Below are 27,175 nucleotides of genomic sequence, written 5' to 3'. Positions count from 1 at the left end.
TCACAGGGCACACACTTTATTTGACATGGCTGAGGGTGGACTCGTCAAAACCGCACACCAACACCCCTTCCCTGGCTCGATTTCCTCCCCCCCACCTGACTACAGCCTACTAGATTGCTAATTCACAAGGCACAGAAGCAAAGGCCAGCTGGTGTCTGGAGAGAGAAATTAGAGGACAAGTGTACCATTTTCCAGCTCTGAGAAGGTGTTTTCACCAGGACATGGGTTTCCGGGTCCTCAGTGGAAAGCGAGTCGCTTCTCCAAACAGATGAACCCATCACTTTAAATTCAAAATGTAAATGCAACCTGAGTCCTGGGCAGGAATGCTCTAGACACCTCTAGAAACCCAGCTGGGCTCAAGGCTTAGAAAGGGTGTGAGGGAGGGCAGGCTCCACGTGGGCCTGGCCGCACAGCTAACGGTGGATGTGAACCCTGCTGCTCTCGACACAGGGAACATTCTTTCCCGCTTCTCCAGGTGAATCAAAAGCCTCAAAGATGTCACAAAAGTCACCACCAAGCTTTCCAGGCCAAGGGAGGGATATCACAATAAGAAACTGTGGTCCAGAGGGACCAACTACTCCTCTATTGGAATCAATGTTTTGTATGAAAACAAAACAAAACAAAAAACTAGTCAAACATAAGCACTCTCCCTCCGCACTGAGAGCTCAGCATGGGTGTCTGTGCGAGATCAGGAACCACACACTCCATGTGTCAGCAATTCCTTAAACTACTTAAATAGGATTAGTAATCACAATATTTCACAGTATATGGTTTTCTTAAGAATTTTTAAAAAGTACTTCGGTACTTAATCTATTCAAATGGGCACACAGCAATTATTTATAGAACTTAGAAAGTTATTTTTAAAAATCAAAGTGATTTAAAAACCTGATACATTGAAATAGGCAAAAGTGAGAAAAAAGCACTTCTGTGACAAGACTTTAGCTGCTTTTAACGGCAACACAGAGGGGGATCATCAAGTCGTGAGGACCACGACTTTTTTAAAAAGGTCCTTTTTCAGAAAGACCACAACGGTCCTGGGAGGACCAGCGGGGCCTTTCCGTTGACTCTGACCCTTTTCTCTGTCAGGCTCATGGAGGAGAGGATTATTCTAGAACACAGTTTGGGCTTAGATTGGGTGGATGAACACTGGGGAAATGTCCTTCCTTTAAGATTCCCTGAAGGGAAGGCACGGGTAGCCCAGAGGGGGTGACACAAGTCTTCGCTGTGCAGAGCATTTACCCAGTGGGGTCGGGCAGCATGTCTAGGCTGTGTCCCTTGCCCTGGCTTGACTGCTCACACAGGGCTGGGAATGACTTAAGGGAAGTCAGAAGAGGGCTTCAGCCTACCACAGAATAAAGAAAAGACTCAGATAAGGAGTGAGCAAGGTTAGCGTACATAAATCACCCATCTCTCTCTCAATATTTACAAGCCAGTGATTTTGTTTTGTTTTGGTGCTGAGGATGAAACCCAGAGCCTTGGGCATGTTAAGCAAGTTCTCTACTACTGAGCTACACTCCTGGCTCCTAGGTGAGTCTCTCAGCTGTTCTTAGGACTCCTGTCCCTTCTAAGAGGTCCTCACTCTACATACAGACGGGGAGGAGGGACAGTCCCTGCAAGTGAAAGGCTAATTTGGTCCCCACTCTACCCTGGGGAGGGTCAGCCCAGCTCTACACAGACCTGTCCAGCTCAGTGTTTAGCACCCAGGATGCCCTGCAACATATCGATGGGCAGAGGGAAGACAATAGTGGAGTTTTTCTCAGCAGCGATAGTGGTCAGCGTTTGAAGATACCGGAGCTGAAGGGCGGCGGGAGACTCGGTGATAACGATGGAAGCTTCCTTCAGAGCTCTGGACGCATTCATTTCCCCCTCAGCTGCAATCACCTACGGAGTGGAAAGACGAGGTCAGTTGGCAAATAGCAGGGGGCCACCCAGCAGTCTTCAAGGGGTCATATGCCTCAGGCAGCATACAGGACTCCCCAGGAATCCATCAACTCCTCCACAGTTTTCAGATATTCTTTCTCCTGAAACCGAATTGCTTAAGGATGTGTCTGGCTCAAGGCATCCTCTCACTGCTGCCTGTCTCCCACTGAAAAGGGTATCACAGTCGTATTGAACAGGGTATTGACCAGCCCACAGCACTGCAAAAGGGTGAGCGACTGACTTCACGTGGATACAAACCCTTTGCAAGTCAGGTGGATTTCCAGTTCTTTGAAATCAAAGAAAGGAAAGACTTTATTGAACCAAGAACTGACAGAGCTTGTATGAGTTTTAGCACACTAACTTTTGTGCATGCTTGGAAGAGCATGACAACAAACAAAAGCTCCACCTACTCATTTAAATAAAGTTCCTTAGTGTGCATGACAACAAACAAAAGCTACACTTCCACTTATTTAAATAAAGTTTCTTAGTTCTATTAACGAGTACTAACCATCCACACACATGTAAGTGACCCCCTCACACACTGTATTCAGAGAATTGTATCTAGGAGATAACTTATTTAGGAGAAATCCTGAAACACTTGTAGAATCCTCTTCAACCCACAGAGAGCTTTCATTCTAGCCTGTCCTAAATATATTGCTGTAGGATGATAAAATAATTCCCAATAAGTTGCCTTGGTCATGGTGTGTTAGCACAGCAATAGAAAAGTGCTAATATACTCCTCTTGAACTGCACAGCATTTTATGGTATCATCATGAGGCAGACAGATCAGGGAAATCAAGTTCTGAATAAGTGGAGACTGTTAGAGAGGAACAGCAAGGAAAAAGCCCAGACCTGGTAGATATATGGTTTCTGCTTTCCCTTTTTGTTTTTTGAGATAGGATCTCACTATGTAGCTCTGGCTGGCCTGGTACTCACTATGTAGACAAATCTGGCTTCAAACTCACAGAGATCCACCTGCCTCTGCCTATTGAGACTGATGGACATGGAAAGGGAAGAGACAGTTCTAAGTCTCCAAATTCTGGTTGCATGGGTAGTAGTATCATTAAATAGATAGGGGGTACCAGATGTTATACTCACTGAGAGAAATGATCCACTTGATAGGATTAAGCCTTCGGTTTACTGCAACAAACCATCATGTCCCACCTTGGACTACGAGATGAGAGGCAAATGCCAGATACACTCAGAGAACCAGGTTATGGTGCTCTGAGGCAATCGCTGGAGAGTGCATAAAGACTCCTACTATGAATGGTAGGCTCAGACTTTCTTTCATGTCATCTCATACATCCAATTAGGCACATTTTGTCTGAACATGGACCACAGATTTTCATTTCCCACCTCCAATCAATGAACAATTTATTGGCCAGGAAGCCAGACCCATTATGACAGGCACACATTTAGTTCATCAAAAAGCTACTCTGAGCAAGTTACCAAAGAAAGGAACACAATGCCACAGGCTTTGTCTAGATATGGACAAGTGCACTCTGTGGAAAGCATCCTAAAGCAAAATAGGCTTCTTTGGCCAAATGTACAGCAATTCCATGTAAATCAACTTCATTTTCACAGCCCACTGCTTATTTTATCATTTGCTCCACTGTGCTGGAGACGGAACCCATGGTCTACACACTTTACAAAGAGATTTAGTCAGCATTTAGTCATGTGGCTAGAGAATCTGTTCTCATGGGTCTTCCTATGTAGACACCTTGAGTGGCTTCCTTAGCCACAATCATGTCTGGGAGCAGTTCTGTGTTCGCTTTTGCTGTACACTATTACTGCCTGCAAATAACTATGCCTTTACCCATCCAGCTCAGGAAGGGCACTTGGAAAGTTCCCAGGTGGGGTGCAGTGGTGCTGTGGTACTCCCCTGGCAAACATGAGTGTCATCTGTGAGACGCACACTGAGGAGTGCAGCTGCTGCCCACAGGCTCTGCAAACACAGCTTGGTGGATATTACTCAACTGTCTTCCAAAGTGACGGAACTAACAGACATTCCCAAGCAGAACACGGGGGCTCCAGCTCCTGCCCCCCCCCCCAATTCCTCTCATGCTGTGGTTTCAAGCCAGCCTGATGAATATCTGGGGTGGCATTTGCCTGTGACTTGAATTTGAGTTTCCCTGTGGCTAATTAACTTGAGGGCTTTCATTCTGAAGTCTGTGTCTACGGGACCTCTCACTCCCACTTTCTCTGGAACTTGCTTACTGAAGAGGCAGATGCCTTCTATTTCCCATGAGAACTTGAGTGTAAGCAAGCTCACAGCTATTTCCAAGTTATTTATTTCACTAGTGTACTTTTCAGAAGCAGACCCATTGTGTGAACCCCAACCTTGAGGACTATCAGCCATTGCCCAGGTTCATGTCACAGCTTTCAGACTAACCTGAAAGCCTCACCTAAGGGACAGCATGGTAGCCAGAGTTCTAACTGCCCTCCTTTATCTTTGTTCCTTGTCATATAGGAAGACAGGAACTGTTGAGAATGTTGTAGAAGGCCCATGGTGGGGGGTCCCAGAGGAAGTGGGAAGGGAAAAAAGGGAGTACAGAGTTCCCGTCACTAATCAACTGTGGGACCCTGAGGAAATCGCTCTGCTCTTCTGGGCTTCAGTTTTCACTCACTAGGATGGCAAATAAGTTTCATTTTGAGGGCTAACTCCAAGAAGTTGAGGGTTGATATCTGGAGCACCACAAAAGGATTCCGAGGCCAAGTCTAAGCTTGGGAAATAGCTCCATTAATTACTGACATGGGAAGAGAAGGTGCAGGCTCTGGTTCTCTGTGTAGGAGAGATTATTGTTCTATGTGGTATAAAAATTGGCTTTTAGCTAATGACATAATACGGTAAAAGCAATTCCTAATTTTCAAGCAACTGGATGGTCAGAGGAAACTTTTAATAACACTGTACATATATTTTAGTTCCTGGAAGTGATGGTTTGTAAGAAAGCACTTGAGAGTTCTGCAATGTCATGAACATCCATGAGCATCCCTGAAAGACAAGAAAACTCTGGCTGAGGCAGCATGTCAACAGGCTACTCCTCTGTTTGGTCCTGTAAGGCGGACAGGGTTCTGCGGCTAGCCAGTTGTCAACTACCACTGTTTTCTAGTGGTGACAAGTTGGCTTGTTTCCATGTTTAGGATACCTGTCAAAGGCACAGCAAACCGTCCTATGAAAACTGCTCTCGCTGTTCACAGGGTGGGGCTGTGTGGCCATGCTGGGGTGTGACCTCATCCCTGTTTTACCAGAGAGAATCCCCTTCTACACAGGAAGCATTTGTCCTTTCCTGCCCCCTTGGGAATACTATAAATTTGGGAGTGAGACATTCTCCGCCATGGGCTATTTGCAGGGAGACAAAGGCCAGGTTCAATTCTGGAGATGCCTACCTCTGTTTCCATTCCTTGGGTTTGGTGAGATACCTTCATATTTTGATACATTATCATCTTAAAAGATACATTTCTTCAGGCAGTGGTGGCGCACGCCTTTAATCCCAGCACTCGGGAGGCAGAGGCAGGCGGATCTCTGTGAGTTTGAGGCCAGCCTGGGCTACAGAGTGAGTTCCAGGAAAGGTGCAAAACTACACAGAGAAACCCTGTCTCGAAAAACCAAAACAAACAAACAAAGATACATTTTTTTTTGAGGTTAGTGTAACAAGTGTTTCCTCAGCACTACCAGAAGGGCCACTCATGTAGGCTTAAGACAAAGGCAAGGCGAAGACAAAAAGAAAGGGAAATCACAGAAGGAGAAGAAAATTGTGGGAACAGGAAAAAGAAGCAGCAGCATGAAGAAAAGACCCTGGAAAAGGGAGGAAGAGAAAACGACAGGAACAAGTGAGGGATGGGTGGCAGCAAGCTGAGGCAACTGTCCTGTGTTCTGAACGTCAATCTGCCTTTAATAATGAGCCGAGGGAATAGAGCATGTGGCTCACAATCATGAGAGGAGGATGCAACTCTAATAGATCAGTAGTCCCAAGAGACCGTGTGCTGTGTGGGTCCACTTGTGCCAATGACCCAACAACCTAGTTCAATAAAATGCAAGTATAGGATTAGGGAGACGGCTCACCAGATAAAGTGCTTTCTGTATAGTCATAAGGACCAGAGTTTGGATTCCCCAGAGCTCATGCAAAAGCAAGGTGTGGTGGCACACATCTGTAACCTCAGTACTGGAGGAGGGGAGGCAGGTGGGTCCTGAGGCCTTGCTGGCTAGATAATCTCGTCTCAAAAATGTGTGCGTGCATGCGCGTGCACACACACACACAAACACACGGTCACGAAAACACCGACACACATGAATGCACATGATGCACTTTGAACACACACACACACACACACACACACACACACACACACACACACACTTATAGTAGCAGCCTCTGAGTAAAAATAGGATTTGAAATGATGGGAGGCGCTTGTATACTAAACATTCAGGGCTGCTCACTCTTTTTCAGTGAGTGTTTTATTACTGTGGAATTTAAAAAGGAAATCACACTAAAACAAGACAAAACAGAACCTAAACCAATGGAAACATTACCTTGGCTCTTGCCTCCCGGGCGGCTTCTGCCTCTGCAGCCATGGCTCTCTGCAGCTGGATGGGGAGTTTCACATCCTTAATCTCCACACGTTCTACCTTTATTCCCCAGTCATCTGTGGCATCATCCAGCGTGCTCTGGAAGGAGAACAGACAGCAGTGAGGCACCAATGCTCCTGTCCAGATGCTGAGAGCTGGGATGTGGTGTCGTCGATGAGGCTTGGTGACAGTGGCAGAGAAAGAGCATCCCGGAGCTGAGGCAGGGGCCGCAGAGCACAGGGGCAGCTCTGGTTCCATCACAGATGAGCTAATGGAGTGTTGGCACGCTTCTCAGGGGCATCAAGGAGCTGTTTATCTGCAGTCTCCACTGCAACTATTCCAACATTCTGCCTTGCTCTCGTGGGTCAAGAGCAGCATGGGTAATATGCAAGGGAACAGCTGCGGCTGTATTCCAGGGAGACGTCACTACAAATACAGCAGTCAGCCTAAGGGCACAGCTTGCTTCATCAGTAGTTTGCCTATCCAAGTGCATGGGACACCATGTGAGCCCTACTGAAGCACACTCTATTTCATGAGGCTGTGACGAGGTCACACAGATCACATACTCTTAGCAGAGGAGGTGGCGGTAATGCTGAAGTAGAACCACAAGGTCAGCCTGGGCTACAGAGCAGGTGACAGGGCTCTGGGCTGTAGAGACAGTCTTTTCAAAACAAAGAAGTCACAGACTTAGCCATGGGGAAACCTCTATAATGGCAGGGATTCATATTTATAGTACTGTAACTTTGGAATAAGCCAGTCTTACTGTTAGTGACATCTGCCTCGCAGCCAAGACTGGAAAGCATGAGAGTTACACACGGGTTCATGGACTTGTCCACAGGCCCAAGCTTTAGCGGTATTCTTGCAGAATAACCTCCAAACCATTATGATCTACAATGAGGATAATATGAATTCCAGGAAAAATAAAACACTAGAAGGGATTTAAAAACAGCTTGCACCTGAGTGCCATGAACCCATGGGTGTTGGTCTGAAAACATTTCTATAATATCTGGAAGCCTAAAAAAGAAAAAAGGGCCGCCGCTACCCCCCCCCCCCGGGGGTGAATCAATGCCCTCCACGATCATGGACTCGGCTCTGCTCTCCCTCTGGGCTAGCCAGGAGCAATGCCTTCCTCACCTGCATGTGGTGTGCGATCTCCTCTCTGTCAGACAGGATCTGAGACAGGTTCTTGGTCCCCAGGGCATTCCTCAGTGTGGTTTGTGCCAAAAGACGGGTTGCCGAATCTGCATTGGTGATATTTGCCACGGCCAGGGTGGCATTCTGAACACGGTAATAGACCACGCCATCCACACTGATTGTCACTGAATCCTTAGTGAGGACCTACAGGAGGAAAGATGCAATCACACAGAGGCCACGGCTTCCTCATCGGCACTTCAAAGGCCCTTCTATGAATCCTTAAGCAGTAGCTGATTTTCTTGGGTAAGGCTTCAGAAGGTTAATTACACCTTTAGAGATTGAATGAAACATTCCTATTTATCCAACTCCACAGACTCAATCACTCGACAAATTTTGAGATGCCGCTCATAAGCTGGCATCGTTCTGGCTCACTTTTTCCTGCCACTCAATGTCTTCTCAGTGGACTTCCTGACTCACAGTCAGGCACACCTCATGTGCCCACCCTTTGTACCTCTGTGGAGCGATGCACTGAGTGGGATGTGTGGATGCCTCTGTTTCTGCCTTAGACTGTGAGTTTCTTTTCCTTCTGTAGCTAGAGTTTTCCTGCCTTGCCCACAGTCAGGACAAATCTTTGTCACCCGCCAGTCCCACAGCCGCTCAGCAATTTGACATACAGACCATCCCACAGCATCCTTCCTTTTTGTTTTGTTTGTTTGTTTTGAGACAGGGTTTCTCTGTGTAGCCCTGGCTGTCCTGGAACTCACTCTGTAGACCAGGCTGGCCTCAAACTCACAGAGATCCACCTGCCTCTGCCTCCTGAGTGCTGAGATTAGAGGTGTGTACCACCACCTGGTGACTGAGTTTCTCAGGGGCAGTTTTTCTTTGTTTCTCTAGCACGGCAGAGGGTCCCTAAGTAAGAGATGAACTGAAATGAGATCCTAGAAACTGAGTGATGAGCCGTGCAGGAGCGGAGGCCAGCACCTGAGCTGGTTCCACTTGCAGCCAGCTGGGTGGGCTGTGGCGGGCTGTAAGTCATGTGACCGGCTGTAAGCCATGTGACCTGGCAGCCCCTCATCTGCCTCCTGTCCTTACTTCTGTGAAGACCAAGGCAGGAGGGGTCATGAAGGAAGCTGGGAACAGCTACATCAGTGAAAAGTAACAGCCACAGCTAAACAGCCTCGTCGCTCCGCCAGGCTTCAAAGCAGCAGGTCCTCTTTTGTTGTTTAGTAATCTAAAAATACCTCTAAGTTGGAGAAGGGGGAACCTGTTAACAAATGTGCAGTTCGTTACCATCTCGTGTGACAACCTCTCACAATGTGGTGTGAAAATGAGTGTCACTCACAGATCTTGCCACTGTGGCTTCACATCTGTGTTCAGAGCTGCAGGGTCTCTGCTCACTGTTTACTGTGACAGAGTGATCGTCTCCCTTTGTAGCAAGATCACAGGGATGGGAAAGAGTTGCTGGCTGAGGTCCAATCCACTCTGGGTTTGGCAGCTTGCAGGGGAAAGGGAGCAGGGAGAGGCAGAAGCCCACAGCAACATGCCAGATGCCCGCAGTGTTTATACAAGAAAACTCCACACAATGCCCAGCCCCCCAAGGGGCTCCTGAGAGCCCATCTTCCTGAATGACAGGGAAACATGCAGAGAATCCGGAGATGTGTGGACCGAGAAGTACACACGTACCAAATGCTTGGATCAGTACCAGTAAGGGAGTTCCCAATATGGTGTCTGGATTTTGTGATTTATGGTAAGACAGAGTCAGGCTCCAACATCATGCTGAGTTCCTGGACTGTGCCCAGGGAACACTGATCTCCCACAGCAAGCCTCAGCGGCCTGGGGGCTCCTGTCTGCAATGGTACTATGTCTCCTAACATAAGGGTACCAAATGGCCACGGCAGAGCTGGTGTCCAGTGCAGTTAACCCTGAGCAGAGAGGAAAGCAACAGAGAATCCCAAGAGCTGGGATCTGAGGATTTGTCTCACTGCGACTGCATCCTTCTAGGAACTGTCTGTCATGCCAACTGTGAGCTGTTTGCGAAGAAGCCTGAAAAGGCATGAAATGATCACAGATTCCTAAAATGCCAAATGAGCAGTTTCTAATTCTTTGGCTTCTAACCAATGTATCTTGAATAAAAATAGGAAGAATCTTGAACTAGGTTGGATTTTGTTGTTGTTTTCTGTCAGAAACTGACAAAGTGTGGTCAGAACAATGATGGCAACTCCATGTCCTTGGGTGTCGTCGCACTGTGTTTCTAACAACCACAACAAGCACTCACACAGCATTTCAGGCTCCGGTTCTGGGCTAAACAGTTCCCATGAGGTGTCTCGATGACACCTTACAATACCCCATTGAGTAGGCCTTACTGTTATGACCTCCATTGTACAGTTGAGGATCCTGAGACACAGAGAATTTAAAGACCTACTCAAAGTCACAGAAATGGGAAGAGAAGGCAGTCAGGGCTGCAGGCTCTGGCCTCCGCGGTCAGGCAGGCGCGTGTGAGCCCTCAGTCAGAGTGAGGACTACTCACCTCCTGAGGAGGGATATCGAAGGAGATGGTTCTCATGTCCACCTTGATGAAGCTGTCGGTGCACGGCAGGATAAAAAATAAACCTGTAACACACACACACACACACACGGGATCAGAGAGACCCCGTGAGGTTCAGCTTATTCTTGATCAGTTCCAATGGAATCAATCCCGACTGCTGTTTCTAACGCCCCACGCTCACTTCTCATGCTAAGAACTTTAGTTTCTCTAAGATCCATTTTCCTGAGCTGCAAGTCCTGAGCGAGGTAGGCCTCTCGGGACTCACCCTGCCCCTCCGTCTCCGCCCTCTCGAGGTAGGCCTCTCGGGACTCACCCTGCCCCTCCGTCTCCGCCCTCTCCTCAGGCCCTGTATTCTCACTGGAGGACCCTGGTCCTACAGCACCTCCGCTCTGCTCTTCTCTCCTTACATGGCTCTGATATGCTGTTATTTCCTCTCCGCGGCTAGTACTGCTTCACACCTCAGCATTCAGAGAGGCCAGTCATAGCTGTACATGCAGATATTTATAGCACTTGGAAGGCTGAGGCAGGAGGACTGCTGAGAGTTTGAAGCCAGCGTAGGGTACACAGTGAGTTTCAGGTCAGCCTGTGAGAGGGCCTCCAGAAGAAAAGAAAAACCAGCCAGAGGGTCTGGGACAGCTCAGGGGTTACGAGGCTCTTCCCGAATGACCCAGGTGCAGTTCCCAGCACCCACACAGACAGCTCACAACTGCCTGTGATTCCAGCTCCAAGGGCTCCCACTCTCTTCCAGATTCTGAAGGCATCTGCACTCACGTGAACATATCCACAGATAAACACATAATTTTATTTATTTGTTTGTTTGTTTATTTATTTTTGGGTTTTCAAGACAGGGTTTCCCTGTGTAGCCTTGGCTGTCCTGGAACTCACTCTATAGACCAGGCTGACCTCGAACTCAGAGATCCGCCTGCCTCTGTCTCCCAAGTGCGGAATTAAAGGTGTGCGCCACCACTCTTGGCTAACATAGAATTTTAAAATAATAAAAATAAATATTTAAAACAACAAAACAAACAAAACCTATAGGAAAGCTTTGCCTCGTCTGTTACTTCAGGTCAGATGCCCTTCTCTGGGTCTTCCGTGTGCTCTTTCAGGGTTCTGTGGCTACTGTATCATAACACTAAATGCAGGGTGTGGCTACTGTTTCTTCGTTGGTGTCTGGCTGTTGGACAGCAAGCCCTCTGATAAGGGGGCCATGTTCTGTTCTCCTGGGAATTCCCACAGCCTAGCTGGGCGTGGGGCACATTCCTGTGAGCCCAGCATCTATCTAACTGAAGTCTTTCCTGGGTTGGGATCCTCATGCTCAGCCTCCCACAGCTTTGGCCAAGGCCAGCGATAACCTAATAGCCCTAAGCAGACAGTAACAGGAAGGGTGGGACCGCACCCACACTGGCCAGAGCCTCTGGAAGCTACTGCCATACAGCGTCTGCTCTAAGCAGAGGCCTCGCTGGGGACTCACATCAGTGAGACATTCCAGTCTGGCAGAGCAGAGAGAGGCTCAGTAGTTAAGAGCACCCGATGGTCTTCCAGATCAGAGCTCCATTCCCAGCACCCACACTGTAACTCCAGCTACAGGGGGATCCCATACCTCTGGCTTCTGTGGGCACCAGTACTCATGTGCACATTACCCCTCCCCCCCAAACACACACACATACAAATGAAAAAAAACAACAAAAAAAATCACAACACTTTAGTTTCCAGATGGAAACCTAGTACTGACCAGGCCCTCTGGCGCCTCCCTGCAAAATGCGACCCAGTCTGAAGATGATGACTCTTTCATACTCCTTTACAATCTGTAATAAAAACAGGAATGAAAAGTCACCATGATGAGCACACACATTTATGAACAGAGCTTCTTAAGAATGTCTCTGCCCTGACCAGGTTCAGAGCATCTGTCGTTCTCTCCATTTCCTGACAGTGTCTATAAACACTGATCTGGTGTTTCCTCTTCCCTAGCACAGTGTTTATTTATTATACACACACTTCTATACTTCTCATACTCCAGGCCAGTACGGTATCCCTCTATCTGTCCCATAGATCAAGTGGCTTATGGAGGTAGGAGTTGACCCTGTTCCAGAAATGAAAGAAATGCTCTTTACCTTTATGCAGATCCATATTGATATTGGGAAGGTAATAACTACGAACAATAAGGAGAAAGCCACCAAAATCCATCCACAGGGTCCCAGTTCTGCCTTGGAGTTATCTGTTGGAAACAAAACCATACAGCCTGTTATGGGCACCGTCTCACCACCCCACCTCTCCGGAACAGCTCTGGGATCGCCCTTTTGCTGGCTGCTTTGCCTGAGTTTCCACATCTAATTCTCACGCAGCCCTGAAACACATGTACCTACGCATTTCTCATATTACCCCTAAACGCTAATCTAATACCACTTATTTATTTTGCCTCATGGTGTGAAATAACAAAAATGAAGATTACTCAGCTTCTAACAAGATAGATCCATGTATAGTGAGTAATAAAGACTGTTGTTGGGGCTGGAGAGATGGCTCAGTGGTTAAGAGCACTGACTGCTCTTCCAGAGGACCTGGGTTTAATTCCCAGCACCCACATGGCAGTTACAACTGTCTGTAACTCCAAGATCTGATGCCCTCACACAGACATATATGCAAGCAAGACACCAATGCACATTAAATAATAAATACATTAATTAATTAATTAATTAAAGACTGTTGTTGATTGGTCTTTGGTCTTTTAGGGGGCCCACCACCCAGCTCCCAAATAAATCACACATGGAGGCCTATTCTTAATTATAACTGTCCGGTCTTAGCTTGGCTTGTTGCTAGCTAGCTTTACTTAAATTATCCTGTCTAATTTTGGGCTTTTACTTTTCTCTATTTCTGTATACCTTTCATTATTTCTTACTCAGTGGCTTGCTGTGCCGCTGAGTGGCTGGCCCTTGATGTCTTTCTCCTTCTCTGGCTACTTTTCCCTCTCCTCTCAGATTTCTCCTTCTATATATTCTGTCTGCCAGCCCCACCCATCCTTTCTCCTGCCTTGTTATTGGCCATTCAGTTCTTTATTAGACCATCAAGTGTTTTAGACAGGCACAGTACACAGCTTCACAGAATTAAACAAATGCAACATGAACAAAAGTAACACACCTTAAAATAATATTCCCCAACAAAAGACAGCTATAAACCAGGTGGGAAACAGAGAAGCAGTGTCTGCTCGGAACGTTTAGAAATATGGAGTAGCGAGAGTGACCCACATGGGGATGGAGGTCAGAGTGGAGCGGGATGGGTAGATGACAGCCACGGTCAGCTTCCTGATAGCAAGAAAAATGCCAACAAAAAGGTGGAGAGAGAAACAAGTGGGTATTCTTGTTCATGAGGCAGCATGACTCATGACAAAGCCATGATACAGGCACATAATCCCATTGCAGTGTTTACATGAACAAATTACTTTCGCACACTGTTGCCCCTGGCTTATGAGCTGCCTCCCATTTCCTGATTAGCAAAGGGGCTGTTTCTGGTTTCTTGCTATTAAAAACAATGCTGTGACGAACATCACTGTACTTGGCCTCCTCCTCCTTCTGCATGTAAATAGTGTTTTTGTCTGATTACAAATCTAATACATATACACCCGGCTGCAAACCTCAGAAACAGTAACTATTTCAGTACACTCTTCCAACCTCTTTCCTGGTTCATACTATATTTTAAAATTCAAATAAATAAAGTTAATAACATATTTCCCCTCTATTATTCTTTTAAATTTTTTATTAGTCTCTATAGGCATGAATTTGTGCTTTTCCTGTTTTTTACTTTACAAAAAGAAACAAAGGTGTTACACTACAAAAGTTCACAAGAGGCCAGTGAGATGGCTCAGCAGGTAAAGGTGCTTGCTGCCAAAAATGGAGTTTCGATCCCTGGAACCCACCTGGTAGAAGAGGACTGATTCCTGCAAGCTGCGCTCCGACCACCACACCCATGCTCTCCCATGGCACTGTGGCATGTGTGCCATGGTACGCATATGCTATGGCACGCATGCACACGCACACAAACACATTTTTAAAAAGTCAGATAGTTCTACAAGTGTGTGCAAACAAGGGCAGCCTCTGCTCCACCCCATCTCCCTATTGCTGCTTCCTCATAAACAGCAGACCCCCGGCTGCCCTTGCCGGTGTCTCCCCCAGGTTCTAATAACCGGCCCGCTTGGACTCCCCTTGTCTTTTCGGTTCCAAGCAGCATCGGTGACTTCTCACCGTGGAAGAGAATTTGGTTCTTCTTTATCTCTTCCTCTACCACAAACAAGCTGAACTGTACTGTAATTTTGGTTAAATTAATAACCATCACTATGTCAGTCAAAGCTAAGCCATGTACTAAAGTACAACTTGCTTTCCTTGCTTTTGATAAATTTTTTTTATCGGTGTTTTTGCCTGTATGTATGTCTGTGTGACGGTGTTGGATCCTGGAGTTACAGACAGTTGTGAGCTGCCATTTGGGTGCTGGAAATTGAACCCCAGTCCTCTGGAAGAGCAGTCAGTGCTCTTAACCACTGAGCCATCTCTCCAGCCCCCTAGCTTTCCTTTCTAATACTGTTTTTTTTCTATTTTCTTTTTTCACTTTGCCTAGTCTGATATAGTTCCTGATGATCCATCCTTAATCCTTAATTCACAGTCTAAATCTCCTTTCAAAACAGTCGAGTGTTGTATGTCGGGTGTAGGTTCATGTGGTTTGTGGAATCAAGACACAGGGCATCTTAAGGATAAAATCAGCCTTTCCAGCTGCAGGGGGACCAGTCTCTCCAGACTGACTCCCTCGTAGCTTAGCAAAGGGCTTTTAAAAAATTGTTCTCCAATTTACACCGTTTAGCAATTTAGTTAATTTCCGTATCCCAAAACCTCTTATCTAAGGTCCCCAAAGGGACCCTGCCAAATTCAATGTCTCAGTTAAGGAATACTTGCCCGGGTTGTCCCCCAACCAAGTCTGCACAGGCTTTGCACCTTTAGAATAAATGCTCAGCAAGACTCACCTAGAAGGTACCGGGAGACCAAAGGCAGCACTCACAAAAGGCAGATTAGGGCTAGTGCTGAGAGGTGAAGGAGGCATGCCAGGCAGAGTTACTGCTCAGAAGAAAGGGGAAAAGCAGAAGGCTCCCACAGGGCACATGGGGGGGGGGGAATGCTGTGGGATGGTCTGTATGTCAAATTACTCTGATTGGTCAATACAGTTAGCAAGAACCCTGCCACGGCCATACAGTTTGTAAGCAATATAAGTCTCTGTGTTTACTTGGTTGTGTCTGAGCGGCTGTGGGACTGGCCGGTGACAGAGATTTGTCCTGACTGTGGGCCAGGCAGGAAAACTCTAGCTACAGAGGAAGGTGTTGGCAGCTAGACCAAGTTTTCTGAAACACAGGAGGGGGAGCGGAAATACAGTGAGTAGTCCAGTTATGTGTGTGATGTCTCCTCTGTGTCATGGTGTCAGGAGACTGTCCTCAGACACACAAAGTAATCTAAGCTCACCTGGCACTTGTAGGGTCCACTTGAGGCAGGGAAGTGCTGTGCTGCTTGTGGAGAGATTCTAGCAAGTGTAACACAAACGGTGACAAAGTACTTGGAATCCCACTTTATAAATGAAGGAGCAGAAGCAGCATGCCTTTCCCTAGGACATGATGGACACTTTCCTACAAGCCGGGCACTGTGTTAAGAAAACTTTAAAAATTTGATGGGTACCACCAATATTTAGAACCATCCAGTGAAGGTTTTGTTTTGTTTTTTTTAAATAGTCTTGCTATGTAGCTCAGGCTAGCCTGAACTCACAATCCTCCTGTCTCAGCCTTCTGTGTGCTGGGATTAGAGGAATGTCCACCATGTCATGTTAATTCCATTTTATGAATGAAGTAACAGAAGCATGACTTTTCCCAGTCTCGCCAGGAACGACAGGGATTCAAAGGTCATGCTCTGCGTCTCTTTGACCCCTCACCATCAAATGTAAAGGTTGTCATTAAAGACGTTTTCATGTTTGGAGTACCTTCCTAACCTCGTATCCAACCAGGAAACATGGCAGGTAGGCAGTGTTGAGGAGGAAATCTGGTATTCTCACAGAGGAAGCTCTCTTGAATCTAGAAAGACCTCTTAATTTTAGCAGGAAAGCTCCAAGGTTCAGAGCCACAGTGAGGTCTAGATTCTATGTGAACTAAATTCCCAAAGAGGAACAGACTGGCTGCCAATGTTTATCTGATGACATTTAGTGCTCTCTAAAATAGTGCCTAAGTCTCCCAGGCTCCAGGCAAAGTGCAGAGCTCCTGATCATATGATCCCACAAATGTACTAAAAGCACTTCATTTCTTTATGGTGCTTGGGATCCAAACCAGGGTCTTGAATACACTAGGTAAGAGTGTTCCCATGAGCTACAAACACAGTCCTTGCTCATTTTGATACTATCAAGATGCAGCACAGTATCCTGGAAAAAAAAAAAAAGAAAGGACTAAAGGACTGATGGGAAGTAGTTTCTTCACTATAAAATGACAGTGAGTATTATATGGCCTTATACAACTGCAATAGTGCTCAATGAATACAAACAAGAGGTTCATAGGACCCTTCTACTATATTCAAGGAAAAGAATATTCCACCCAAATTGCCAGGATAAAAAAAATGGGAAAATAGCTAGTTACTTGCTCTTTTTGGGAAAAAAAATCCTCTTAAAAATGAGTTTATTCACCACTTTCTTTATGCTATCCCCAGCCAACCTAGGCTCCAACATTCATAGATCCACAGAAAGTACATTTTCAAAGATGTCCCCATATGTACAGGTCAGGAAGCTTGACCCTGTTACCCAGATAAGGACATGACATCAAAGATGAGGACTAGGGAGCTGGTGGGTAGTCTAAAAACTGGACATAGTCTTGTCCATATCAGATGCCTGGCTAGAAATATTAAAGCAGCCACGATTGCTGGGTAAACAAGAAAAAGCAATTCTCAGTTACTCACCGAAATTTCATGAGCCTCATTTCCTCATAGTTTCTCAGTTATTAATTTAGGATTGTCTCCTTCTATTAGCTTAAGAGGTAAATGAGAAGTAACAGGAAATCAATATTCCTGAGATATCTAGGCTTAAATGCTTATCAACGCTTCACTAGAGGAAGACTTCTAAAGATCAGGGATCCCACGATACGTGGCTATACATTTTGCTTTGCTACATTTTCCTGCATTTTCTTTTTCCACTGTGGAACTCTTTCTTGAAAACTGCATTGAAAATAAACTGTTAACCAATCAAAACCAGGACTTAAGGGGTTGGAAAGATGGCTCAGCTGTTCAGAGCACTGGCTACCCCTCCACAGGACCTGAGTGTGATTCCCAGCATCTGTGGGGCAGCTCACAACTCTCTGTAACTCAGATCCCAGGGGATCCAATGCCCTCGGCTGGCCTCTACAGACACTGCACACATGTGGTGAACAGACGTCCCTAGAGGCAGAAGACTGATGCCAATCAAAATAAATGAGCCTGGCGTGGTGGTGCATGCCTTTAATCCCAGCACTCGGGAAGCAGAGGCAGGTGGATCTCTGTGAGTTCGAGGCCACCTTGGTCTACAGAGACAGTTCCAGGACAGCTAAAGCTACACAGAGAAAATTGTCTCTAACAAATAATAATGCTAATAATAATAATAATAAACTATTTCAAAAGGACCTAAAATTATATATTATATTTAAATTTATTATTAGTCAAATTGAACTTACCTGAAGAAAACTAATATAAAACCAAACTAAAACATAAAAAGGTACAAGTTGTACAGTAACTTTTGTTACCTGGCTCCAGGGACAGTAGGAGTACCTTCCTCCTAAGCTCCTAGACCAATGTTCAGGGCAGTGTATGATGCTACCCATCTGTGCAGCTGGTTTATTTTAAGATGAACTGGAGTTGGCATGACTAAAAGTCCGTGGGAGTAATGGGTTCCATTCACCACTGAGATCTAATTACTCTAAAATTCAAAATGTATTGGATTTCCTCTGCTGAGAAAGGCCAGAAACACATCTCACATCTAAAATTAGGACGCAGTCACGGGCACCATGGAGCGAGGGGAAGGGATGGGCTCAAGAGCTGCTGAGTCCATCTGAGTTGCAGCAGTTAGAGGCAATCCTTTCCTTTTCCTCACCCAGAATGCGGTGAAACACTGTGTGTTGTAAACTGTTAGGAACAGTATTGTCTGGGTAGAGACGGATAGGACAGCTGGGAATCTTATCTTAAAACCACACATGCTATCTGGGTCTAAGAGCACTTTTTTTTTAGGGGTAAATGGTCAGTGAAAGTAAAGTCTTGGCAATTTTTAATTTCTTCTTAAAGCATTTATATTCAAGATACACCCATTCTCCTCCCTTTCCTCCTTTATAAACACCATGATTGCGCAGCAGATGGTTAGAATTTAGCAAGCTTTTTCTTGAGGGGGGCAAAGAGGAAACAGGCTTTGCAGACCAGGGTCTGAGGCAAATGCTCCAGTCTACCATGGCAGTATAAAAACAGCCGTGGGCAGCACACAGGCATGTGCAAGGATCGTGGCTGCATTCCAACAAAACTCACTTACGCACACTGTAATTTGATGTTCATGTGTAGCAAAACATTCACCCTTAAAAAAAAAAACTGTATACAAATGTAAAAGCTGGACTGAAGGGATTCTTTTTCTTTTAACGTAAAAACTATTTACAGTGGCTGGAGAGATGGCTGGGCAGTTAAGAGCACTTGTCGCTCTGCTAGAGGACCTGGGTTTGGTTCCCAGCACCTCTATGGTGGCTCACAACCGTCCATAATCCAGTTCCAGGGGATCTCAGACTCTCTTCTTGACATAATAAGCACCAGGCACACACGTAGTGCACATAGATATATAGACAAAACGCTCATACACATCAAATAAAATTTAAAAATCTAAAAAAAAAAAAAAATCCCCAAAGGCTATTCACCAAAAAAGAGAGCCAGTCAGCTGATTCCTCAGGAAGTGAGTGTGGAGTAAAGAGATATTGCAAAGGACAGCATCGCGACAAACCCCAGAGAACACTGGCCAAGTTGGTAACGGTCCGTGAGTGGAGCAACCGCCTTTCTTTCTGGGAAGAGAAAGGGAACCTCCTCCATGAACCAGACCGAGGCGCCATGCCAGCAGAAGAGAGGTCGGAGCACAGTGCCGATCATTCTGTCGAATGAGTGCCAGCTGCTTTCCTCAGTGTTTATTCTTAAAAAACAAAAAACCAAACCAAAACAAAACAAAAACGGACCACAGACTTTTTCTTCTCAGGAGGGTTAAACATGACCCTATGGAGAAGCACAAGAACTCTTCAGAAAAAAAAAAAAAAAGAAAGCAATTTGCCAGTGAGTACTGAAGTATTAATTTAGGCTCAGCCCAAGAGTCATACAAACAGGACAGGACTCCTTCTGTTTGCCTTTCTCCTCAAAACTTTTAGACATCTTAAAAATATCCATAGTTAAACTCTCATGAGTCTTTGGCCAGTATGGTGGCGCACACCTTTAACCAGCACTCAGGAGGCAGAGGCAGGAGGATCTCTGTGAGTATGAGGCTAGCCTGGTGTACAGAGTGAGTTCCAGTATAGCCAGGACTACAGTAGAAAAACTCTGTATCAAAAAACAAACAAAACAAAACAAAAAACAAAACAACAACAACAAACTCATTATGTTCATTTAAAAGGGAAATAAAAAACATAGGACATTAGATTCCTAATTCTTCCCTTAGATGAACGGCTAAGACAAATGTAAGAGATTGACAATTTAGTGCCTGATTCCAATCCTACCACTCCATTTTCTTATCAGTGAAAATGGTTTAAGGTCACTATTAAATAGCTCATAAGGAATTAGTGTTTTGTTGGGTGAATTGCCTTCTGGGACTTATATACCATGGAGAAAACATGAGGCCTAACGATCTGCTTGGGGACTCTACCTCAGGAGAGGAACAGATCATAAACGGGGTAGTAAGTTCTAAACCTCATCAGGCCATCTGTCACACAGCTCTCCCACTCTCCCCTGAATGGGAATCCAATTCGAAATGAGTCTAGCTGTCACTGATCTCTTTATTCCCAGCTTTCTCCACGAAGTAATGCCATAACAACTTGTAAAGTTTCAAGAGAAAAGACACATATATCTGTGGGGGTCTCTGTGACCACCATGGCCAGCAGAGGGTTGATTCACGAGAGAGAGGAAGGCAGTTTGGTTATCATGACTCAGTAGCCAGTGTAGGCTCAAACTTTTAAGTCTGACCCAAGTAGTTTATTTTAGGCATATTCAAGCACAGCGCAATTTGGTGAAAAAATTTCCTAATGATAAGTAACTCCATCCTGTGAGACAATAAAGCTTCAGACATGGCTACATTGAAGCTATTTGTAAAGTACATGTGACATCTTCCATAAAGATTGGGCCAGTAGATTGGCTGAGAGAAACAAGCTCATGATAAGGCCTGGGGGAGGACCTGGTGTGGTCTCAGCCATTAAGCTTTGAACCACCTCTGCTTTCTGCCTTCTGGGTGGAAAACAGGTTTTGCACCTCTCTCTTTGAAGAGACAACCCTGTGTGTTCAGCATTTCTGATTCCCCCAGTGCTTCCATGTGTCTTCTTACTTGATAATCCTGGCAGACAGGATTGTGCCTAACTGTATGACGAGGAACTGACTCTGGAAATGGAGGAGCTCGCCTAAGCCACCCAAGCAGTGTCGGTGCTGAGACCACAGCCTGGTCTCCTCCCGCTCATGCCTCTCATGTCCTTGCACCACACTGTCTTCCTTCCCACAAGTGCTCACTCCAGGGGACAACACATTTTATTGTCTCATATTGAAGGCATTTTCTTGGTGTGTCTTCAAGGCTCCACCTACTAAAATACCAAACAAAAGCTTGAGGTTCAAGTTTCCTTAGTAGTCACAGAACACAGAGCCAGAAAAAGAAAGAACTAGTGTGTAATAAAGAACTGACCACACTTTTTTTCTTCTTGATCCTCAACTTCTGTTTCTGTAAGTGAGGCCTTACTCGGCACAATATATTTTCTTGCCCATCTAGTCCTTTATTGTTAACACAAAACTAGCTAAGTAGTCTGTCTACAGTAGGAATGTATAATGTGGAACGTGATGGCCACATCCTAAAGTCAGTGAACAAGAACAAACACTTGAGAAGACAATTGACTCTCTCCCACTTCCTTTTTCTTTCAGCAAACATTTTGTTCAGCTACTATGTATTTCACACCAAGTTCTTTTTTCCTCCCTAAACAGAGTTTCTCTGTGTAGCCCTGGCTGACAGAACTCTATAGATCAGGCTGGCCTCGAACTCAGAGATCTCCTGAGTGCTGGTACTAAAGGCATGTGCCATCACCATCTGGCTCATACTGAGTTCTTAGAATGAGGCTAAAAAGGAGAGGGTAACAGATGAATCTAACTGATAAATTACAGTACCATGCAGAAGTATGCACAGGACTCTAGGCAGATACTGCTATGTGGTCATTAACAGCCTACAGGAAATTGCTTTTCTGTGAGGTCTTCATAAAAATTCATCTTTAGTCCCTTCTGCATTACTTTATCAACATTTTACATGTTTAGAAGCACACTAGACAGTTACTCTATCCTTTACAGTGTGAAACTTATACTATTCAGGGTCACTGAAATCTATTTCGTCATAAATATATACACAACATCTCTGTAGTCTTGGATTTCATTTATTACCACTGATGGTTTAATTTAGGTCAATTATTGAGGTTACAAAGTTCTCCCCAAACTGATCAACTGTAACAACTGAGATAAACAGATCAGTCCCATGATTCTGCTTGTTTTCAAGAGATCCTCCCAAAGGGACTTATCTTGTTGGCAAGGCTCTTCACTACAACAACACATCTCTTCCAAATCCAGCTACGATGTTCCATTACAAACTGAAGGCACTGGATTTAGGTAAACTTCCTTGATTACTCCTAGGTTTGGTCATATTTATCTCTCTAGGACTAATTCCCTACAAAGACACAATGAGGTAGAGCTGGGGCTTTGTAATTCTAGGGCTTCCTTCCATCAGAAGCAATCCTCTGGAGTGACTTTATCCAAGAGGTTCTGACTCACACTTGGCTCCTCTGGGGTTCCTTTGTTTATTGCCTCTTACCCTCAGTGAGGTCCTGAAGTTGGACCAGACTATTCCTTGGAATCTGCTTGATGGATAGCTAGCTAGTAGGATCAGGAAAATGGCTAGGAAAATAATTTCCAAAATGGGTTGGAAACTTGGTTCTGAATTTTTTTTGACTGTAATTTCATCATTCCGACTCTCAGTTTCTTTACTGAAAGATGGGGAATAAAGACATTTCCTTGTGGCAGGTCTGCAACTGGATATTTATAAAGCATTTAGCTAAGTTTGGCACATGACACACATTTGAGAAACTCTAAGATGTTATAGTGATAGATTTTTCCTAATGTCAAATCTCTGAAGCTTACCACTAAAAACAAACAAACAACTAGACAGTGGAAAGGTGAGGTGCTTCAGCATGCAAAGGTGCTGGCTGTCAGCAAGGAAGGCCCTAATGTGACCCCTGGATCCCACATGCTGGAAGGAGAGAACTCTTGTGAGTTCTCTTGTGACCTCCACAAGCCAATCACATGCACACTAAGTAGATTTCAAGGTTTTTTTATGTTTGTTTGTTTTTGGAGACAGGGTTTCTCTGTGTAATTTTGGAGCCTGTCCTGGATCTCACTCTGTAGACCAGGCTGGGCTCGAACTCACAGAGATCCTCCTGCCTCTGTCTCCCAAGTGCTGGGATTAAAGGCGTGCACCACCACCGCCCGGCAGATGTAAAGTTTTAAAAATAAAAAGTGACAAAAACCAAGCAAAATTTCATTTGTATATATACTCCAGAAAAAGCACACTCATTTTCACTAATTCTAAAAGATTTCTGTCTAAAACAGCTAAATGTAGAACCAAGAAAAGGGATTTGGAAGTAAAACCCAAAGTGGTTTGTGACCAAGAAAATGGAATGATCTTTAAATGCAGAGATCATGTTACTCTCAGGGTACTGCTCCAAATCCATTTCCCACTTTGGGGGGGCAGATACCAGCGGAGGAGTCTACCAATACCCACACCTGTATCTGGGCGCAGACCACTACTGATACTAAACAGCTTTTTCCTGTTCAGTTTTAGAATCATTTAAATATGAATTTAAAACATGGCTCCACTAATCCTGTGTGACTAAGTCAATCTCTTTGAGTATCAGTTGTGAGGATTCAGTAAAATAACATTAAATATTGAGCATAGTGCCTTAGTCTACTAAGTGTGGTTTTTGTCTGTTTTGCTATCATTCTCTTTTTTATTATACTTCCAATTTGGGAGGTAAAGCATAGAGAGAGTCCCACACGCATGCACTGAGAAAATGGCACCCAAGGCCTCTTGCCTGGTGCTCTATACACTCCGGAGCTGTCTGAAATTTTCGTGATACGCCCGAGAAAGAATTAAAGGAGGTGTTCCTGGCTTAGGGATGGGATTTAGATGGGAAGACAGGCTGGCTGTGCAAATAATCCGCATGGATGACAGCGGTCTCTGCTGGAAAAGCCCTCTCAGCCTCTTAAATCTCTTCCACTGTGTCATCCTCTCTGAAATTCCATCTTTAGAAATAATTCCTTTGAATCAGTAAAGCCCCTGAGAGGAGAGCAGAACTCCTGCGAGATTTATTATCTCTTACTGGGCATCTCTCGACTCCAAGGAGTTATCCAATTTAAAGGCTCAAGTGGGTACTTTGCTCAAGGACTCTAATTTCTTCACAGGGCACAGGACGGGGCCTCTTACAGTTGTTGCTTTCAAGACTAGGAAGGCCCCGGGTAGGGTGGTGAGCACCGGGCTATTTAGCTGCAAGGAGAGATTTTTAAGACAAAAGGGGATAGAATGAGGCAGACAATGGAACTGGAAGAAGGAAAGCCTTGAAGATCTCTGCCTATACCACCTAAAGTCTAGCCCTTTCCCATGAAAATTTCCTGAAGCTGGGGACGGCGGGAAGCGGGTAGGAGTTCCTCGCTAGTCCAGAGGAGTGGGGAATCACCTTATAGATAGATGAAGGAAGGATGCTTGACCCAACCGCTTCCCTTATGAGGCGCAGGGGAAGGAAAGAAAGGAGAGTGGGCGAGGCTGAACCTGCGGGAGAGCCGCCTCTATCACTGCTAGGGACTGCCCTGGTCCGCGTGCATGGCGCGAGATAAGGAAGCGCTGGCACCTGGCGTGGCATCTAGGGCCCAAATTGGGATAAGCGAGCCTTTGCCTGCCAGGGTCCGAAGCAATGGATACACGCCCCTGCCAAGGGTGTGCCCTCTTGGCTGCCATGCAGGTTGCACCCTAGCACCCAGAAACCATCATCTACCAGCCCGAGAAAACAGGGGTGAAGGAGAAGACCGCGGTTCTGAGAAGTGCACCCAGTTGCAGGGGAGACCCGCCTCTCGGAACCCGCGGGGTTCGAGCTGAGGCTGGGGGCTCGGTACCCAGGCAGCTGTGCCAGGACGAGGGACTCACCCCTGAAGGACTCGGGGAGCCGCTGAGTCGCGACGTGGTCGGGATGTCGTTTCTCAGACATATTGCTTGAGTCGGAGTCGCTCTTCACCATGCCAGTCCCAAAAGCCGGAGACTCACAGAAAGCCGTTAGTAACGTAGGGGCTCGAGCTCCGGGTGCAGCCCCGCCTCCCGCAGGGCACCCTCCCAATAGGCGCCCGGGAATGGAGAAGGCACGCCCCTTCCCCGTCCTCCCTCGCCGGGGGGCGTGGCACGAGGGGGCGTGGTCTGAAGGGCGGTGTCAGCGAGCCCGCCTCTGGAAAAGGCGGTGAGGTTAGAATGCTTAGGACCCCGCCAAGGTATCGCCCCAGCTTCCGGTGGGATGATCCGAGGAGAAGGCGCCGGAACAGGGCGGTGCTGAGGAGCAGTTCTAGAGCCAGGCCTCCTGCGGTTTCTGGCATCAGCGAGGAGGAAGGAGAGCCCTCTTGTAGCGGGGTGCTGAGGCCAGCCTGGGGGCACGGTGGTGTGGGAGGAAGGGGTCCATCCTCTCCCCAAAGCGGACGGATTCCCAGGAGGTGCATCTACTTTCTTCAAACAAAGTTAATTTATGAAGCATCTGGCCTCTAGCTGGCCGTCCTCCCAGCTGGCGATGCAGTGAGCAGGGGTGGACACAGTGCCAGCCCTGGTGAAGTTGATATTATGCCACAAACAAGCCAAGGGTGTTGCGAAGCAACAGCACGGAGAATCCACTTTGGTTAATAGAACCTGGAAGGCTTCTATAATAAGAATGTGGCCCTTGGATGTCCCCTGAAAGATGACAAGGAGCCAACCTTGGAGTTGGGGGCGGTTTTGTTCATACGAGTCAGGCCTGGATTCTAACATTAAGTGTTTACAGTGCCCAGGCTGTGGAAGAAGCTTTTTGCCAGAACACTCACAGGCTCGAGTTGCCTCCCTTGGGGTCTGTGATTGAAAACCTCACGTTTGAAAAACATCTGCTGGGGCCTGGCGGAGGCCTTTAATCCCAGCACTCAGGAGGCAGAGGCAGGCAGATCTCTATAAGTTCGAGGCTAGCCTGGTCTACAGAGCAAGATCCAGGACAACTAGGGCTGTTACACAGAGAAACCCTGTCTCGAAAAAACCAACCAAAAACAAACAAACAAACAAACAAAAAAAGAGAAAAAAGAAAAACTCCTACTGTTTTATTCTTCTTGGTTCGTCCAAATGAAAACTGTTCAGGGAAATGTTAAGGTACACAAAATAAACTTTTAAAACCATTTTATTTCGAATAAACACAGAATCACAGAAAGCTGAAAAGACATTACAGAGGTCAGAAGGACCCTCTACCCCACGTTACACCTGTATTTGTCTTATTTAGGTGCAGTCTCAAAACAGGAAATTAACCTTGACAGAATAAGGACATAAATATGACATTTTATTGCAACATACTTCTTATGGCCACGGTTATAAAGATACAGAGCCATTTCATCACTGCCCAGAGCTTCCTCTAGGACACACTTCTTTTTTCCAATGTGATCAGCACTGGCCGTGTATTCCAGGTGCTGTACAATGGCTCCCCCTCCCCTCATGAAACAGTAAGTCTTCCTTGACTTCACAGCTGTTGTTGTCCTGAAGAAAACATAAACATGTAGCAGTGGAGAGGGATCAAGACGACCTTTGCTCGAGGGTGAAGGTCCTAGACTTTTAAACCTTGTGATTCAGCTTTCACAAATTGACTTCCCATAAAATAGGTCACATACTGCAAAGAACCATTTATAATCCTGGGGATTACGTCACAGCTCATGTAATCATGTTATCAGCCTTTTATAGATAAGAAGGAGGGGGCTATAGTAGTTCAGTGGTTTGTTCTCTTGGAATCATCCCTGATGAAGCCCACAGCTTCCCTTAGTCTTCCATTCTGCCGTAAATAAGACCAGAGGCATGAACTTCCTGTATGTGCTGTGGTTCCCAGGGAAGCAGAGCCAATAGGAAATGAAACCCTCTTGCATATTGTGATAAAGTGTTTAGGTTTCACAGTTTCTTGCTGGAAAGGAAAGTGATATTTCAAAGTGTATTTGTCTATATTGAACTCTCAAGGCAATCCCAGGCAGCGTCATTTCTGAAGCACCACCCTTTGGGACGGGGCTTGGTAAACATTTGCTGGCACTCAGTTCAGATTGCATCAGCTCTAGCATTAATTCTGGGCCCCAGATGAAGAACAAACTTTGGGGAATAGATGATTTTCCAATTCTGAGTTAAATATTTTGACTGTCACTTGCCAGTAATACTGTTATATTTTGGTTTTCACAAAAATTCTCTATAAATGCCTGGTTTAAATAAACTTTAAAAATAAATTTTAGGGGCCTCAGTGATTAGGAGTACTTCCTGTTCTTTCAGAGGACCTGGTTCAGGTCTCAGTACCCACACTGGCAGTTCACATCCACCTGTACTATCAGCTCCAAGGTATTCATCTGCTCTCTTCAGGCTTCTGAGGAGACCAGGCACACATGCAAAGCACTTACATACATGCGGGCAGCACACACACACACACACACACAGACATG

General features: G+C 45.8%; 1 protein-coding gene across 1 annotated transcript; it reads right to left on the bottom strand.

The window, feature by feature from the left end:
- On the bottom strand, nucleotides 1-24,906 carry Stom (stomatin). The gene is made up of 7 exons (XM_028886095.2): nucleotides 24,639-24,906; nucleotides 12,278-12,381; nucleotides 11,899-11,971; nucleotides 10,149-10,231; nucleotides 7,622-7,825; nucleotides 6,452-6,586; nucleotides 1-1,881 (listed from the first exon to the last, which is right to left on the bottom strand). The coding sequence occupies exons 1-7, from the start codon at nucleotides 24,727-24,729 to the stop codon at nucleotides 1,687-1,689; spliced, it is 885 nt and encodes a 294-aa protein (XP_028741928.1). The 5' UTR covers nucleotides 24,730-24,906; the 3' UTR covers nucleotides 1-1,686.
- Between the last annotated feature and the right edge of the window lie 2,269 nt (nucleotides 24,907-27,175).

Source organism: Peromyscus leucopus, chromosome 4, assembly GCF_004664715.2.
Source record: "Peromyscus leucopus breed LL Stock chromosome 4, UCI_PerLeu_2.1, whole genome shotgun sequence".
In the NCBI taxonomy this organism is placed as follows: Eukaryota; Metazoa; Chordata; class Mammalia; order Rodentia; family Cricetidae; genus Peromyscus; species Peromyscus leucopus.
Note: the sequence above shows the minus strand (reverse complement) of the source record. Positions and strands in the feature narration are given on the sequence as shown.